At 42.4% G+C, this 19,820-nt stretch overlaps 1 protein-coding gene across 1 annotated transcript; it reads right to left on the reverse strand.

Moving 5' to 3' along the window:
* Positions 1 to 541: 541 nt before the first annotated feature.
* ambra1b (autophagy/beclin-1 regulator 1b) lies at positions 542 to 19,046 on the reverse strand. Its single transcript, XM_026365061.1, has 19 exons — positions 18,741 to 19,046; positions 15,494 to 15,699; positions 13,606 to 13,664; positions 13,136 to 13,319; positions 12,691 to 12,863; positions 12,406 to 12,472; positions 10,457 to 11,973; positions 9,995 to 10,081; positions 9,636 to 9,827; positions 9,177 to 9,257; positions 8,948 to 9,048; positions 8,642 to 8,752; positions 8,354 to 8,542; positions 8,072 to 8,226; positions 7,485 to 7,624; positions 6,392 to 6,496; positions 5,839 to 6,026; positions 5,362 to 5,487; positions 542 to 4,634 (listed from the first exon to the last, which is right to left on the reverse strand). Exons 2-19 carry the CDS (start codon positions 15,623 to 15,625, stop codon positions 4,069 to 4,071), a joined length of 4,173 nt encoding a protein of 1,390 aa, XP_026220846.1. The 5' UTR covers positions 15,626 to 15,699; positions 18,741 to 19,046; the 3' UTR covers positions 542 to 4,068.
* Between the last annotated feature and the right edge of the window lie 774 nt (positions 19,047 to 19,820).

Here is a 19,820-nt window from a genome sequence, read left to right on the forward strand (position 1 = left end):
TTCCTTTTATCATCAGAGCAGATCGATGTCACCTGGCAGTCAGGAGCCTCCACTCTGCTCAGCTGCAGGTATTTTTAGTAGTACAACTCGAGCAGACAGTTTTGTTTTTTTTTCTTGCCTGCAGCTCATTGCAGGTGTTTTGTTCTGCTTGTTCGGGGGGCAACGCCGAAGCAGAATATTCCCAGCAGCTGGTAACAGGTGTAGATTCATGGTATTTCTATAACAATGTTTAAAGACAGTCGGGTGAATTGACTTGTTGTACCTTTAAGTAATCACCTTTTACACATTTTAATTTAAAGAGAGAAATCTGCCCGTGAGCACAGTGAGCTGAACTGTGTATCTGACTGTTTCAGGTGCAGTCCACCTGGTTCTGGTCTTGAATGAAAAGTCCAGTAAAGGTTCTGTTGAGGTCTGGTTTTGAACCATAAGCTGCTCCTTTCCCAACACTGACATTTTTGAATCATTTGGTATAAAATCAGTTTAATAACCAAGGTTTTGAATAAATTTAGTACATTTCTGAACAAAGAATTAAAACGCAGCATTTGCCCAATAAATTATTTATTAGCTTTGAAACTAAATGACTACCTGAGCGTCGTTACATCTCTGCTGCTGATAAAGCGGCGACTTCAATGGACTAATGTGTGAATACTGCACCACGGAATCAACTGTGCGATGGAAGAAGAAAATGTTCAACAACTACATGTGATCACAGAAAAAGTCTCAAAGCTCTTTAATTACATCACGTCTAAAAGTAAAAGCAAAGAATCATCTTTGATCTGTACAAACCGACCGAGCAGAGGATTCAGTGACACAGTTGTACCGTTCGTATTAACACGCTCCGTTCATCATTCACAGGATGAACTCAACACACATCACACACACAGATCTTTTGTAAATGTTCATTAATCAAGTAAAGCCAGGAGGAGCATTCAGATCACTTGGGTCTTTCTCACGTGCAGCTGCTGCCCTTGAGACACCTCACCTGGACTAAACCACAGGAAATAAAAAATACTGCTCCAACCAGAGCTCTCCCCCCTCACCGTCTTCACTTTCACAGGTCCGTTACCGCCCCAACCCCCACAAAACTCATACACAACTGAAACGTATCAGTACAGGAAGTTGTCGCAGCTTTGCGTGTGGATGGTGAAGGACGTGGAATAAGAAGAAAAACCAGAAGAGTGACAGGAAAAGTGGAGCTTGATCAAAAATTCAAGTTTTCCCCCGGGGGGGGATATTCCACTACAGGAGCTTTACAACCTGTAACCGAGGGGGCACCAACAGCTCTGGTTATGTTTTAACTAAGTAACATGAATGAACAAATCCGGCAGCAGTTTCTAAATACTGAGTTCAACTGACGTGATCAGACATCAAGACATCGAAACTCCACCACGACAACAGTGGAACTAGAAAAGTTAAAGAGGACAAAGGTATTTTATAAAACCAAATGATGATATTAAAACCTGCTCAGCCTTGTACTGAGGTTTGTTTCACAGTCTAACACAAAGACCAACTTCTTACTAAGTAAGGCAGCGATCCAACGCTACGTCACTAAACTTTCTTTTAAAAAAATACAACAACTTATTAATTCATCATCTTCAATCGACGGTTGAGAAACCGAAACGTTCACAATCTGTTCCACAAGTTGAAAAAAAAAACTAAACTAAACTAAATTCCACTGAGATTTCTAACGCAGATAAAAATAAAAAAATCCAGTTTTGGAAGTTTTGTTTCATGTCTCCAGATAAAAACAGAACTTCTTTTTTTAGTGAGTTTTCTAGAAGCCATGTTACAAAGGTTAAAGTGTCAATCTAGTTCCGATGGTCAATTATGAATAAAAATCAGATTTTCTTCATGTTGTGACGTGCACAGAGCAGAGGAAGCAGGAAACGTGACTGTATTTCAGTAAAGTAGCGCTGGAAACGTGATGCCACCAAACATTTATCAGTTTAGGCTGTTTGAAGTGGACTGACCTGTGCTACAGGACCAGCTGGCTCTGAGCTGAGCTGACGACTCTCTTGATGAAAAGAGTAAAAAGTCATTAGTCAAGAAAATAAAATCTAATTTCCCCCATAGTCAAGGTCAACCAGAACCCACTGACTCACACGTTCCTGCAGGTTCCCGGGTCTGGGGAACTTTAGGTTCAAGGTGGTTTAGCTCCTGTGGTGGAAAAGAGCAGGAACGAGCCGGGAGACGCTACGCCCCCACTAAAACACAACTACAACACAAGCAGACACTCTGTTTAGAGTTAAACACACAGTCTTCAGAGGATCTAAGACTCATCAGTCTGATCCAGTCCTGCAGTAAATCCTCCTCCATCAAGGTTCAGTTTTCATTCAGGCTGTTTCAGAGTTGATTCGACATTAGATTAAACTGATGTAATAAATAATAAACTGACAGCTGAGTGTATATTTCAGATTTAGTCTGACCACCTGTACAGATTTCACTTCAAATAAAAAACACAAACATGATCTCGGATTATTTTCTTACAGTAAACTCAAACTCTCTCTTAGTTTCACGCCACCATCAGAGTTGAAAACAGCAGTGTGTGTGTGTGTGTGTGTGTGTGTGTGTGTGTGTGTGTGTGTGTGTTTTAGCTCCAAATCTGTCCACATTATCATCAACATTATGGGTGGGGGTGATGTCAACAAATCCCAAGTGCAGAGTCAAACCAACACTGTGACAGACCTCCTCCTCTTTAAACACATGTCGAAGTCACTGTGGTTTATTTAGACCTCGTCCCACATACACTAGAGGCCAAATGTGGATTCATCCTCCCCAGAAAGTAGTCCCGTACAAAATGTAGATCAGTAGGAACCAGCAGGTCTGGAGGTGAAAGACGAGTTTTACAGAGAGTAGAGATGTTTTGTTGACTTGAGTGTGAACTTGAGATTTGTTAGCACCATGCCCGTCACTGAATCTAGTTTTCCCGCTGTTCCCAACAACCACCGGGTTTCATTTGTTTCTGTACGTATGAAAATGATTCAGTAAACTCTTGAAACTTGTCTCAGATGTGAGAGTCAAGTTAGCATCTGCTAACGTGCCAAATGAATGTTCATCCTATGAACTGCGCAGAACAAACTGTACGTTGTGTGTCTGCATGTAGGTAAAATCACAGTCACACGTCTGTCACTAGATCCAACTCTTGAATTTACTAAAACAAATATTTCCTACCAGCTCCACACACACACACACACACACACACACACACACACACACACACACACACACACACACACACACACACACACACACACACACACACACACACACACACACACACACACACACACACATCCATCCAGGACTTTCTTAGCACCAAACACACTATTAGTGCAACTGGGTTGGGGTGGGTTTTTAGGAGGGTTGAGGGGTTTGGAGCAGGTCATGATGAACTGCAGCATTATTGAAAAGACATGCAGTAAACTCAGATCACTCAATCTCAGTTGTGTGGTCAGTAATCGTTGATTGATTCTCCATGTGGTGGGACACAGTAACAGCCTCCATGTCCAGTCCAGACTCCACAGAACGATGTCTTCTTTTCCAACATTATAATTACACATGGTACAAAAACAGGCTTCAAAATAAAGTAGCGCTGAGTTCACTTTTTAAACACTTCAATCACGCACTATTTCACATCAAATTTCAACATCACATGGCACCGAATGCAGCACGCTGGGAGTTTATGAGTGTGGGAAATAATTACCCCCCTCCCCCCACTCATCAGACATGGCACTTATATAAACAGGAACCTTGTCTTCCATCAAGCTTAAAGAGAAACGGGCGGTGAGGAGCTCAGTGATAACTGGCGTCCGTTCAAGTAGAAGCCCTTTCTGATGAGGAATGATCGCAGTTCAGCTTCAGTCCAGTTTCTGTAAGTGCAGAGGAAGTGCACGCCAATGCCACTCAAGGTTTCCAGGTGAGGGGGGTGGAGGGTGGGGGTTCTCGTGTCCCTTCTTTTCCAGGCAGGAGACCCTGTCAAGAGTCGAAGCAGCACCCATTTGTTTGTATGGTAAGGCTTTGAGGAGCGCCCACCGGCCAGCGCTCTGCTTCTCTTGGCCAATAGGACAACTACCTGCTGTACGGGTCGCCGGGGTAAATGTTGGGGCCCCCACCTCCGCTGCCAGGGAGGGGGCTGTGAGAGGAGGAAGAGGAGGAGGAGGAAGAAGGGGAAGACAGCAGCAGGGAAGAAGAGGAGGGACCCTGTAAGGAGTCGTCATCTATTTGTCCCCCGTCAAACACATCGTCCATGTGCACAGCCAAAGACAGGTTGGGGGGCTGGGGGCCTGAGAGCGCCTGGGAGCCCCACATGGGAGCAAGCTGTTCGGTCGAGGTGGGGTTCTGAGAGGGGCGGAACAGATTCTGGGTGACAAGGAGAGGACCTGAAGAGGAGGGGGAGGAGGAAGAGGAGGAGGGGACCATCACGGTAGGGTCAGCTGCAGGTCTGGAGGCCCCGGTGCTCGTCTGGGAGCCGCGGTGGATACGATGGCTGACGATGATGTTGTTTCCGAAGCCGCCCATTGAGGCCATGGTGGTGCTCTGCTCCCGCTGGACCACAGCCGTCATCCCGCCCTCAGCGATCAGCCGGCGTATTCGTGCCAGAGCGTCTTCACCCGAACCGAACTCCGGAGACTCTCCTAGAGCAACGAGAGCAACAACAGAGGTCACACTAGAACTCCACAGTCAGTCACAGGATTCAAGTTATTATCCCTCACAGATCTTAAACTGCACATACGTATCTAAGAGAGAGAGAGAGGCTGCTGAACTGAAGTCATTTCAAATACCAACAGATTCACAGTAATCTGGTTACTCAAGTGCATGTAAACACACAATCTATGATACATCATTTTAAAACATTTGTCATATGTGGAGCAGGTTGCACTCACACACTCTCAGTTCCACTCCCACATTTAGACATGAATAATGTAGAAATCCTTAAACGCCTCCTCAGTAAATGTCAGAGAGGAACAGTATTTTTACTGACTGATCAGTGTCAGTGCTGCTCCAACAGACCCAGAGCGGCCATCACTCTCCATGTGGATATTAACAGATTCTGTACCATTAATTTAACACATGTATCTGCAAGATGTTCCTCAATTGTAAACAATTTTTTTCTTAGGGATTGCTCTGTATAGTGTATAAGAGGATTAGAAACAACACCAATAGGATTACGTCTCACTTCTCTGCATCATTTCAACTGCAGCTGCCTTTAGAAACTATGTGTGAGAAATAAGGTGTGTATTTATGCTCACAAATTAAATTAAACACATTCTGCAAATTAACTGTAAACCGTAACATCCCAACAGTAAAACATGAGTAAACTGTATGGTGTTAAAGCTGCAGTATGGCTGACAGGAGCAGTACCAGCTGTAGATGTGTTGGCTTCAGACGAAGCTTCACCCTGGACGCCATCCTGAACTCTGCTGCTCTGAGCCATCTCCAGTTGCACTGGAGCTGCTCGACTGGTGGACGGAGTCTCAGGAGGGACAACTGAGGAAAGAAAAGCACAAGTTAAAATGTGAGTGTACCATTACTAGACAAAACCGAAAGTTAAATCCAGACTGTTCAATGGATAATAAAGAATTAAATGTCTCATTTAACTTTATAAGAAAAGACATTTACAGACTCCACTGGATTAATGATTTTCACAATAAACCTGGTATAAGAAAAAACAAAACAAAACAACCTGTCTTTCGAATTTTACATCAGTGTTAGTGTGTCATTTCCACACGTGGATCTTTCCAGGGCCATAAACCCAACTCAGTCATGTTTCAAGTGATTTATGTATGACCGAATGATCAGAAATATTGTTTCAGCTGGTATAAACATGTGTATCAGTACTGGGGGGCGGCTGGGAGGCGCTGGGCTCCGACGGCTCTCTCTCAGTCTGTGTCTCAGCGTTCTGCAGCTGGATGATTGGCGTTTGGGTTCCTTGTGATGTCACTGAAGGGGCGGGATGTCGAGGCTGAAGACCAATAGCGTTCATCAATCCCATGTCTCTGTCGAGTCTCCAGCCAGAGCGATTTGGTCTAAAATTACATCACGACAACAACTTTAGTACGTTAGTACGGCAGGAAAGCAAAAAATAATATATAGATTTCTCTTTACTTCCTAAACTGTACTAAGGGCTCGACACTATAGTGTCCAGAGGCAGTTCTAACAACCTGTGTCAGGACAAATAACAAATTAACGGACTGATGATGCGACAGCTTTAGCCATGCTCAGCTGCTCTGTGCACCTCACACAGTCCAACACAGTTCACAGATAACAGCTGAGGAATTTAAAAGCAAAACCTACTCTGATGCTGAATTGTCTAAAATGACCTGGTTACAAGTCGATTATTCATCTTTAGTTTTTCAGTCTTGTGTTTGACACCAAAGCGAAAGGTTCTCACCCCGATCTGTCAGAACTTCGGGTACGGCTGGTTCCACTGTTGTTGACAGAGAATAAAGGTTCACTGCTCGACTCTCCAGGGGTCTCACCATCACTGCGATAGAACCTACACACACACACACACACACACACACACACACACACACACACACACACACACACACACACACACACACACACACACACACACACAGACACACACACACACCTATAATTAATTCACTTCCTTTCAGGAAGTCTTCAAAGCAAAGGCGGGATTTCTTCGTAGAATCACTCAGACCACGACCTCATTAAAGGCACTAATTGAGCTTCTCTAATTAATGGTCTTCCTGTTCAGACCAACCATTAGGATAATCACATCAGTTCACATCAGGGTGGAGAAGCTCTCTGCAGCTCCAGGTTCAACATTTATTCTCATTCTTTGTATTTGAGTTTGTGAGGAAGCCACTCAAAGGTTAATGAGACTAATGAGAACAACAAGGTGAAAGGAAAAAAAGATATGGGGAAATCAAGTGGCTGTAAATATGGATTTTATTCCTAAATTTAATTATTGATCCTTTAAAACATCCATAGTGATGACACCTGTAAGTGAAGCCTTTTTTATTTGCACATGTACACCTACAAGAAGTATGAATCTATTCGGTTTAAGTTCTTAAATAAATCCCTGCCTCACAGTTTTATGCGCAGTGTTTGTGTGTTTGCAGTTCAGCCTACACTGGTATTTCTTGTATGTAACTAATATACTTAATAATACTTGTCAAGTATTGAATCTAAATCAACAGATTAGTGAAGAATTTTGCCTCAAAAAGTGATGCGGCTTTGTGAATTTCATTCTCTTTTGTTCTCATGTTATGCCACATTTACATGGTGCAGTTAGGTAACCTGGTTACTCTGAGAACACAGGTCACACAGGTAATTGAGGAACACGTTAACACACACACTGTAATTCCACATATACATACAGCAGACTGTTTATTCTTTTACTGTACATCTGTCAGAGCTGATTCATTTGTTTCACGGCTGAAAACAAGTCTGTAAAGATCAAGAAAAACGTGATTAATGAGTTCTGTTTTTTCACAGAGTTGGAGACTCACACAGGCCGGCAGATGACCAGGTCTCCCTTATTGGTTCCATAAGCCAGACCCATCCCTGGATCTGGCAGCCAGCGAGCAGAGTTTATACTGACATGGCGCCTCTGGTCTGGAGCCATGGGGTAGACCACGTTAAACACCATCTGAAACACAGTAACAGGTTCAACACATTTCAATTTTCCTCACTAAAATGTAATTTTTATTAGTGAGCAATGAAGAATCAGCACAAAGAAAAAGGTTGGTTATTATCACTAAAATAAAATATTTAAAGGTGGAACTACAGATTATTTCTATTATCGATTAATAAAAATCAACCAACCAAAAACAACTATAACCATACATATAATACATAATAATATATTAATATAATATATATAATAATATAATATAACAGTTATTAGGTTAAATAATAATATAAATTAGGTTATTCTGTCCCACCTGTATCATTTTCTTGTTAAAATCTAAAACTAAAGTTTAATATAGTATTTTTAGATTGTAGTGTCATGTAAGGAAAAATAAATAACTAGTACGAGCATCAGTATTACTGCTGTGACAGTAGTAAAGCATGCACTGTGCATGTACTGTCTCACCCTGATGGAAGTCTCTCCTCCGTGTGGCTGCTGCAGGCGGAAGACTTGCGCCACCATGTGGTCAGTGGTGGGATGCAGCAGAATCCTGCGAGAGGCCAGGCCCACCATCACATAGCAGCCCATTGGAGACAGGCTCACAGAGATGGCATTTGGACCTGTTGAAGAAAGAACAAGCCTTTTAATCACAACGAATAATATAACATATAATCTTCAGGTCATCCTGTCAAACAAAGTGAGCAACAAAGTGTTTGATGATAGATGCTAAACGTCAGGACACTGTACCGAATCTCTTTGTGTAGAGCATCTCTCCCAGGTTGTGGGGAGCCAGAGAGTAGATGGCCAGGATCCCCTCGTCTGGAAAACCCCGTTGACTACTGGGAATGAAAACAGCTAGCAGCTGACCATCTGCAGAGATGTCGCAGCTCGCGTCATTGTAGATTTTACAGTTTGGCACCAGAACGTTGACTGAGGCTGAGCAAAGAAAAAACACAAACATGTCTCTTAACCTCTGAAACAACATTTGAACTTTAACCCTTTCTCAAACTTTATAGATCCAGGAGATATTTTTACCGTTGCTGATCTCCGGAAGATCAAATTTGGTGAAGTCCCACCATTGCAGGCGGAAGGTGGTATTAGCAATGTTGCTGGCAACTGCAGACTGACCATCCCCAATCGACGCCCCTGAGAAAACATTTGTCATTTTCAACACCAGGCAGATTCATTCAGGGAAAAAATAAGAAAAATAAAAAATACTTTTACATTATTTTAGCCAGTTTGACTTAAGGCTTGAACAAAACTAGGAATCTCAGTGTGGCTGAAAAACAATGAGACTGAACAGTGTGGGTGAGACCTTATTGGCATACTGTGTGTGTTTACCAGCAAGTACTCTGTTGACAGAGGAGTGCGTGGCCAGGCCAGGCTGCCCTCTCTCATGGAAGATTCCAGCATAGGGCAGGTACTCAGGGAGGAGGAATCGCCTGCAAAACCAGAAAGCACAAAACGAATTTCTTCTGAATTCCTACACGTTCTAAGCTCTAAAGAAACGTCACAGAAAATATTTTAAAATGAATGATTAACATACTGATGCAGGAATGAGCTGACTCACCGTGGGACAAACCGACCCAGAGAGGGCGCAGACATCCTGGCATTACGTGGTGTCCTGTGCCTTGCTCTGTCTCCAGTATCACTGCAAAGGAAGAACATGATGAGGCTGCACAGAACAGCACAAGTACTGTACACTGACTTAATACACAGCACAAGTTGTACTGAACACTGGAAGAAGACACCGGTTAAGGACCATTTTCAAGTGGCTTGTAACTGATTATTTAACATTTGCTGCCAACAGCCCCCAGAGGTTTTCAGCCAATGCAGGAGAGGTTTCGCTCTTCAGATTAAATTTCCACTAGCACTCTAGGTTTTAGATGAAGATCAGATCACGATTTATGACAAATAATGCATGCAGAAAACCACAAAATTGAAAAAGGTTCACATACTTTTTGTTGCCACTGTATGATCAGTGTTTAGTTTTTATGTACCACAATCAGGTTAAAAACATGAAACTTACTCCAGCTCCTCGAAGTCCACATCGCTGTTGTCAATGGAGCTGGAGCTGGATGGGTTGCTGGCAGGGCTGTCTGATGAAGAGGACATGGCCCGCAGGCGATTCTGCTGGTAGCGGAGCGAGCGCTGGCGAATGCTGTCGCGTCTGGAGAGATACTGGATCATTCTCTGAGCGTAGTAAGCAGCTGGAGAAAGCCTGGGTAATACAGGGGAAAAATTCACATTCATCCAACTTTAAAAACAGTGTAAAGGTGTGGATACTGTCAGCAAATGACTGGCTTCTGTTTGACAAATGAATCCCAAACTTATCATATTCTGATTAAAGTCAGAGCATAAATTCTTGGTTAAGTCAGGTCAGGGTACCTAGCTGGATCAGGGTAGATGGGGTGGTCTCTTGATCCCGACATGTCATAGCGAGACAGGGATAACAGGGATGATTCCAACAGTCGCCTGTGAGAGAGAGAGAAACAGATGACGGATGTTATGACCACAGAATCTAGAAACATGTAACTTACCCTGATCCTAATAGTACATGTTCAGTAGCATGCCAGGCATTAAAGGTCCCCTATTATGCAAAAGCCCTGTTTTGGTCATTTCTGTACATTTACATGGCTCTCTGGTGTATGGATACACCCCAAGTATGTTAGCAGTGCACCACATTGTCTTGTTTGGTGCAATGTGGAGACCTCAGGGGCCTGTTTTCTTAGTCTTAGTGAGAGGTATAATAAGAGACCTTTAATGTTTCTAAGTTTGTAAGATGACACCAGATCCTTATTATATGGGTTTATGGCCACAACCAATCAAAGTGATGAATATGAGCTGTACCTCCTCAGGGAGTCCTCATCTGGGGGGTCAACAGGCATTTCTTGGCTTAAGGCCTCCGGTGGCTCTGCCGACCGGCCGGCGGCAGCCTGCCGGTACACCCTCTCCCACTGTGCTGTGTCCTGGTTGTACACCAAGCCCACAGTCTGCTCTCCAGGCTGGCTGGAGGACGGGGCTATAGGAAAGCTTACAGTTCCTGCTTCTCCACCTGCAGGGGGAGGAGGCTGCTCACTGGGTTCCGGAGGCACCCTCCTCTCTTGAGTTTGGGAGTCTAGTGTCCTCCTGCCTGCTTCAGGCTGCCATAGAGAAGAGGAGGAAGGGAAGGAGGAAGAGGAGGGCTGAAGAGTGGAGGCAGAGGTGGAGGAGGTCTGGTTTGTGCGCTCCCAGCGCTGAGAGTCATGGTTAAAGGTCAGTAGATTGTGGCAGGCCCGGCAGCGGTTCAAATGGCCTCGGGAGGCCGGGGGAGGAACATTGTTCTCTAGGCTGTGGGAGGTAGGAGGAGGGGGGAGGGGTGGCTGGTAGTGGATGATAGTAGGGGTGGAGGAGGAGGAAGATGATGAAGGCCCAGGTCTGTCTGGGTCCATGTTATTATTCAGCAGCTCTTGGCTCTGCTCCTGGTTTCCATCTGCCATGCTTCCCCCTAAAGGCGGCTCCAGGTCCTGCATGCGGTCAAACTCCATGAAGTAGCGGCTCAGGTTGCACTGCAGCACGTTACGAAATGAGGCTGAGTTGTTGCGAGAGCCGTCCCAGAATGGGTGATGTCCACTGCTTGTACCAGCAGCATCTCGGCTCCCGGGCTCTCCTTGATGGGGGAAACCCCGTCCTTCAGTAGCAGAGGTGTAGATAGGTGAGTGAGAGGAGCCGTCCTGCTGACGGAGCACTGAAAGAAGGCTGATGGAGGAGGGGGAAGAGGTTCTGGGAGGCAGCATAGCTGGACCAACCCCGCCCTCTCTCATGCTTAGCAGGTTGCGTGTCCAGTCAGGTCCTGTCCTGGGGGTGGAGTGTGGCTCGATGCTGCTTGGTGCGCTGGGATTTAGAGAAGTGCCAGCACTGTAGTAGACTGAGGTAAAGGCTGAGGGTCTTTCTGATGGCTGTCTAGGCTCCGTACGAGCCGACGAGAAAGTGGATGCTGGGGGAAGCTGGGGAGTGTCAGAGGACACCCTGGGATCAGCGGGGGTCACGGAGGAACCATCAGCAGCCAGGGAGGGGTTGCGACTGACTGAACAGCGACTACACAGGCAAACCATGCCAAGGTGCTGGGTACAGCCAGGAAAGGGGGGCCCACGTTCAGGGTATTGAGCCAGAGGCATGCTGGGAGACTCCCCCACAGTGCTTCCATTTTCACCGAGAGGACGTGGCTGCTCCCCTACTGCCTGTGCCCCCGGGGAGCGAGACGACAAGATGTGGAGGAAGTTGTGCAGTATGGGTGTACGGCGAACTGGCTGAGAAGGCAGGAAGGAGCGCTGACGGAAGTGGGGCATCTCCACACTGTCCATAGGAACCTCAGAGTCTTCCTCATTCTGACAGACAGAAAGAGTCAGACTAAGACAAATCAACATATAATAATAATAATAATAATAATAATAATAATAATAATAATAATAATAATAATAATAATTAGCTAATGTTCAAAGAATAAAAAAAATCCTCTCAAAAGAAAGAAAAGTGGGGCACAAATAATTCAGGAAAAGACAAAGAAAGTTGAAAGCTTTTGCAACAGACAGCTGCTCAACTTGTGCCTTTGTTCTTATGTAAACATATACAATAATATATATAATATGCAAAGTATTATGGTATATGTACGTTAATGTTTTAGGTCTGTGTTATGTTTTAGTAAAAAAGAATATTTAATGTCGTCACTACTGTCAATTTTTCCCCATGGTATCAACTTTTTTCATGTTATCATATCCCATCAACTCTCCTAAACCCGAAACTAATCAGAGAAATCTAACCTGTTGATTGGACGGATTCACTATCGCTGTCAGGAGGTTGTGACCAAGAGGGTCGAACCTCACCAACCTGAAATTAAAACAACAAATTAAAACACAAGTTTCTGTTGACACTGCATAAAAAAAACAATAAAATAATACAGATTCAGGAAAATGTTTATCTACATGTTATTTTTGGCATTTCCACCACAGAAAAATGGAGGAATCCTGTCGGCTTGTTGTGGCTGACTGGCAGCCTCATAAACTAACTCTTAAAAGTCTCCATCACAGCAGCTCTGTTTAACCCACCGCACTCTCTCTGTGTCACTGCCTGTCTTGACCACGGCAAAGGGCTCCGGTCGGCTCCAGTCCCAGAAATGGAGCTCGTTGTTAGTGGCAATCAGGAGGAGCTGAGCAGTCGGGTGAAAGGCCAGGGAGGCAATGGGAACGTTGCTCTCTGTAAACCAACTCTCACTGCCACCCTGCAGAAAAATCACGTGTACAGATGGCAATGATGTTAAGTCATACTGAAAAGACTCATTAAGGTGAAGTCGTGGTGCCTGATCTTAAATATGATGTTTTATCATCTGAGGGCCAATTCAGATTTACTGCAGAGTAGTGAAATACACCCACGTGCATCCCAATTACCCCTAATTCACTACTGAGTTTGTTGAGACAAACTCAGCCACAAATGCACTGTATCATTAAATACCACTTCAGATATAGCAAGTAAAAGTAAAAGGCAGACGCTCACGTGCAGGTCCCAAATACGGACTTCGCCATCAAGGCACCCGGAGGCCACCAGGCCAGGTATTGTGGGGTGAAAGGTCACACACCAGGGCGTTCTACGGTGGCCCACTAAGGAATGTAGGCACTTTCCAGTCTTCACCTCCGTTATGTAAATGTTGTGGTTGACATGTGTGGAAGCCATGAGGGTCCTATGAAAGGCATTCAGAATATAAAAACAAACAAACAAAACTATTCAACATATTTTGTTCTTTGTTATAATCATTGAAAAAATTTCTCAGCTCACAGCCAGCACACATATACAACTCACTCATTCACACATCTCTACAAACGTGCCAGTTCTGAACAGCAGAAACGAAAACACTCCCTAGTTTCTGCAAAAGTAATTGGCAGATTGAGTGTGAAAGAATTTCTGCACAAAAAAATCCATCCCCACAGTCCTGAAACATTCTCTGCTTTGTTGAAGGATGTTCCCACCTGTCAGGGCTGAAAGCAAGCAGGAACGTTGACCGGGGGCTGTCCGGCAGCTCCACTTTCTGTCAGGGGCACAAAATAACAGATTTACATTTAAAAACAACTACTTCCCCATAAACATCACAGTATACGTGTGAGTCCCCCCACAGGAGATTTATGCTTTTGTGTTGAATCTGCTGCTATGAGCATTTATATTTGTGCGTTGGTGCGTCGTTTCGCTCTGCAATTACACTCCCAAACCCCTAGTTGGTCGTGGGGTTTTTGTGGCACTGTGCTGAACTTCTTCAACACTACGAGTTATTCTGGTTAACTACAAAATGGCAAATGAAGCTGAGCAGGTGATGTTGGAGTTGTGCAAACTGCCCACAGCATCGATTCATACCTACGTGGTGCATATTCCCTATAAAGTATAAATCAAGTTGAAGATAACGTAAGATGTGTTGACTTCAACCAAGACACCTTTTCACTCTTTAGGTGCCAGTACACCGTATTTTATAAGAACTGACCAGCAGTTAATGGAAACATTTCATCTTGGAAACCCACTGGGTCGAAAACTCCAGACTGGAAAGTACATGATTTGATAGTATGACTCAAACCAAAGTAAATCACAGCAGCAAAGATACTCAACATATCAATTTAGGAAGAAATGATTACCCTATACTGAGTGGTCGAGTGCGTGACAAGGTCTGTCACATCTGTCGAGTATTTTACCAGAACTGTCTGAATAAAAAAGGGAAATTTTTCTGACAGATCTGGTTCGTATGTGAACTTCCTCCCTAAAGCCTGTAGTGATTAGCTTCGTTGTGGGACCGCTCAGAAACTGGACATTTTATTCTGAACAGGTCTCTGTGGGCAACATTTGAATAGTCCCGTGGTCTGAGCCAGGCTTTGGAGGTACATTCACAATAAGACCAGTGTTGGTGGAGAGAGCGCAGCCTAGATGGGGAGAGAGAGAAAGACTACTGACTGCTTATTCAGAGTCAGGAGGATTTTAGCTTCACACAATGTGTTGGGGTGAACAACCTGACGGATAAACTGGGGTAAACAACACTTGAAACTGTAGAGAGAATCTGAGCTGGACACAATATCACACTAAACTGCATTATATATTATACAGTTTAAAATATTATCCAGTCTTTAATGTATAAAGGAAAAATACATCCTCATATTTTGTGCCGTTAAAAAATCCACTCCAGGCACCATGGAGTGGATTGGAGAAAAATCAAATCTTTTCAAAAAATATGAGCTAACACAGTAAAAAATAAACCAGCTGCTGTACTGGCATGTAAAAAAGCTTTACTATGTTCTGCCTATATATTATGGGTAGCTGTGCTGCTGTAGCTCTTCTGGGACTCAAAGACAGGCTACGCTTTGCCCCCCACATACATCAATGAGGCTGTGGTGCCCGTGTTCCTGTCATCAATTGTAGTCCTTGAGGTGTGGAAGGATGATAAAACAGAAAATCAAAACACACTTTTTCACAATTTCTATCATGCAGCTCCCTGGCAGAAAATAGAGATGTTATCGTTGTGTCATTTCGAATTAGGTAAAGAAGTGTAGCACATCTGAATGAGACATCCTTAAACTGCCATTCTGCAGCCCACAACACTGATCATTTGGTCTCCATAGGGGGTGATATTATCTTGCTGAATCCTGCTATTTTGCTTCATACAGAGTACATGTGTATTAAAAGCCTTTATAAAGTCAGGTACACTGGTTAAAACTGCAACTGGACACACTGGGATTCTGTCAGGGCAGAAACAGTAAAACCTGACTCTTTACGCCTGGTTGAAACAATACTCCAGAAGAGAACAGTGCAAACACAGTAAATTACGCTCACTACAGAACAGTTCAGTCCTAACTAATATGTTACCCTCAACTGACACAGTACCTGACTCTGCCATTTCATCCAGCGGACTTTCTCCTCTACCAGCAGCTGCAGGAGTCGCTGTGAACCAAAGGTCTGGGAGCCTCGCTCCCGACTGGACAGGATCCGGACCGAGTTCCTCTGACGGGACGCCATGCTGCTACCAGTGGCCTTGGCTGATTGGCTGCTCACTCCCACTGCTGCCAGTCCGTCTCCATGCAGAGTCTAAGCTGAGAGAGCAGAGACTCAGGGTGAATACATGTCTGAGGAAGTTGAACAGTGCCACAACCACAGGTCCTGTTGCTTAATAAACTCAAACTCAGACAAAAATAGATAAGAAAACTGACAATATGATAATGTAACGTCCGATTCATTTAAGGAGTTAAGATTAGAAATACAAAGCAGGTCTGACCGTGATTAGAGTGAACAGAAGAACTCACTCGAATCTACTCAGTTATAGATCATTATAAGACTGAGATTCAAAATTTTATTTTTTTTATTGTCACTACAAAATGTATTGAGCCTCCTTCACTTTTTTATAACTTTCTTTTTTAAATAGAAAATATTACCACAAAAATCTCATATGACTTGATGCTAATCAGCTGCGTGTATAGAAACATCAGGCAGTGATATTTAGTTTTTAATCTCTGCACGCACAGCAGCAAACAGAAGCTGATACTGTTTGCAAACCTGCAGTTTGTCTAAACAAACAGAAACATTTGATTTACTGTGTACAGCCGATTTTAGTGTCCACCCAGGCAGCTTGATCACCGCTATTCCTCACACAGTTTGGATCATTTCCTCAGTTAGGAGTCCTGCCAGGATCAGATCTGAATATCTGTCATTTTGTAGAGCTGCAGTAGTTTATAGATCAACAGCTAATTATTCTCCAACTATTTCAAAGTCATTTAAGTCATTTTTACGCAACCTTGACTGGGAAAAAAGGAAAAAAAAAAAAATCACAAATCCAGCTTCAGAAATATGACAAATATTTCTGAACAGAATCGAATCAAGCAAGTCTTTTGACTGACTACAGGAAATGGAAACAGGTATTCTGGAAATTGGAGCATCTAGAAACAGGCCTTTATTAGAGCTGCAAATGATTAACTGCTTGTCATCATCAAACATCATGTTTTGTCTGAACTACAGTCCAAATCCCAAGAATATTCTTTTCAGACAAACTACACTGTGAAGACCAAGAAAAGAAAATCCTCTAACTTATGATTTGGAAACAACACATTTTGAGCATTTTTACTTAAATAATTATTTAAATGACTCTTTAATTACCAAGAGAGTTGCATGCCTATTTACTGTGAACTAATCAATTACTTGTCTAATCATTGCTATGTTTGTCCTAATAAAGAGACCTCATAAGCTTCTCCACACTTCGCAGACAGGACACTGAATGATTCTGCAGCTTCATTACAAACTACTTTTAGATTCTGTCATGTCATTTAATTTCAATATCTTGGTAATGGCAGCAGCAGAGGTCAGTGAACATGGAAACCACAAGAGACAAAGAACAGATTAAATAAGGTCCGATCTCTCCGCAGTTTTCCTCACACCGTCTCTGATCGTCTGCTCCAGTGCAGCAGCTCGCTGACTGGACACACTGCTCTATTCCCACAGGGAATGTTTAGAATTTTGGGGAACAGTGTGAATGTGGAGGAGTTCAGTCAACTTTCTCTAGGACAGATAAAGTGAAAAGGAAAAAGCACCACGCCTTCACAAGAATTCAACAAGAGCTGCAACTTATGATCAGACATTATCAATAATTCTGCTATTTATTTCTTATTAAGTAAATAACAGTTAATGCTACAAGTTGCCGTACAGGATGACGTATTTCAGTGTCTCACTTTCCAAAACACAAAAATAATCAATTATCATATGAAATAGACAAACATTTAAATCGCTGAAAGGGTTTGACCCATTAATGACTTAAACAATTACCAAAACCGGTGACAGGATGTGAGCAATTGTTGCTGTGTCCATTTATAGTGTGACTGAGGTAAACACTGTTTGGCTGAACCAGAAAATTCAATGAGAAAAATAAATGACACTCTGTTCATCAACAGAAACCATGTATAATGTGCTCAATTTAAAACTATGAAGTTAAACAAAGACAATTAAATGAAAGAAAATGTTTTATACTGTAGCTACTAACTAAGGTTCAGTTTGTGAATGTTGTTGTCTTTTCACATTAAATGTTCAGAAATCTGTTTTTTCCAAGTGTTTCTCCCCTTAAATTGAACATTTTTGCAGAAACCTGATTAATGAGACACAAGTAGAAAAAGAATCTGTACCAGACTCAAATGTCCATGTTATCGACAGCATCAAGGTGAACTATGTTAAACTAATCATTTAAATATACTTTACTCAATACTCACTGCTTGAGTAAAGAATCTACAGACTTACCAAAGTGGTACTTGAAGTACTGTTAAGAAGTTAAGTACTGATATTGTGTACTTCAGTCATTTTAATTCATCACATTACATTGTCATCACAAGTCACTAATAAAAGTTGTCACAGCTACCACCAAATATCATTCTAGACTGTGCTATAAATCACTGTTACACTTAATTAACTTATGAAGAAATAATATTCATAATAATAATAATAATACTGAGTACACAGAGTAATGTGTTGGAACAACAATGACCCCCCCAAGACGAACCAGAGACCGGAGCTATAGCTTCAAAATCTTAACGACTTATACATAACACTTTGATTTATTATTAATTCCAATGATAATTATATTTTTCTGATATCCATACAATGTCCGGATCCTTACTCCACACTGATAGTGTCCAATTATTGAGATCAGATTAATTCTCACTACATACAGTGAGATATTTAGGTCATTTTAGTTCAGTTTGTTGTGTGAAACCAAAATCCATCACAAACCAGCAGCTTCCAGTTTCTCACTGCCAGCAGTTTAATAGAGTAACTGTACACTTTTACTTACCTTAACAGTCAGTACTGTGGCCAACACTGACCTAACTGAAACATTAGGAAACTTATAGAAAGTTTATGTAAAAGATGTTAGCTGGATTTTATTGAGCCGTTCTGTGGAAGCTAACCTAAGAGCTAAACTAGCTCATTTCGAATACAGCGAGCTAACAGGAAAACGACCTGGAAAAAGAAGCTCCGAGTTATTTCAGATTTTAGTAAGACTGGCGCTGACTTACAAGCACAAACGAACACTCCATTGACATGCGGAACAACGACAGAGGTGTAAAAATAAATCAATATACCGAAGTGTCTGGCCTACCTTCCATTATCTTCTCGCTCTCCGGCTGTGCCATTGTAGCTAACAGGCTAACTGGTTAACAGGAGCTATGCTAGCCAGTTAGCTAGATCGGCCAAAAACGGAAAATGTGGCCGCTGCAAACAATAACCTGTCCACTGCTAACATCAGTGTTTTGCGGCTACTCTTACGAAGAGTGTCCACTGAGATACAATGGGCAACATTCGTATCATAAGAAGGAGGCGAAGGAAAAATGTTTTCTAAGGCATTGGTCCAATGTTTTACTAGCTGCCCGACGCCAAACTGCTACTGCGTAACTACCTAGCTGTTAGCTAGCTAGGCGCACACAGGCGTATCAACAGATTACCGATTACTACTAATCGAACGACCAGTTACACAAGTCTCCATGAATCAAAATGAGTTTTGAATTCCAGTAACGAAATCATGTAACGCTACTTCAGTAACTAAGTATATAGGTCTTCTAGAAATGTTTAAATTCTCTTGAGATACTAACATATTTAAATGTATAATGGGAAAAGGCTCTGACATCTACATCTCCTGATTTATTTCAATCAATCAACAAAGCTAAGTTATATTAAAGTCAGTAATTTTACTGTGAGTATTTAAAAAACATCCACTGAGAAATGATTAGTGGTGGAAACTATCTAACTATAAGTACATTTACTGCATTTAAGTACAATCCAGAGGCACTTGTCCTTTACACGTCTATTTTCTACTTTCTACTTTAATTTTACTCCATTTTAGAAAGAAATACAATTTTTACTGCACTACATTTATCTGACAGCTTTAGTTACTTTACAGATTCAGATTAATTATACAACATGTAATAAAATCATAATGTGTTACTGATGAAACATCCTTTTATTAACCCACCTTTATCAATGGATCCATTATTATAATAATTTAACATACATTACTTTAAAATGTACTCATTCTGCACTGTTTGCACTTCACATAACATCACAAAAATTACTCTGTTAAAACAAATGTCATGCATTTAAAATGTACGTTAAAGTACAAAAGTATTAGCAAAAATACTATGTAAATACCAAAAGTAAAAGCATCTATTATGCAGAATGTCCT

The sequence above is a fragment of the Anabas testudineus genome, chromosome 6 (genome assembly GCF_900324465.2).
Source record: "Anabas testudineus chromosome 6, fAnaTes1.2, whole genome shotgun sequence".
Lineage (NCBI taxonomy): Eukaryota > Metazoa > Chordata > Actinopteri > Anabantiformes > Anabantidae > Anabas > Anabas testudineus.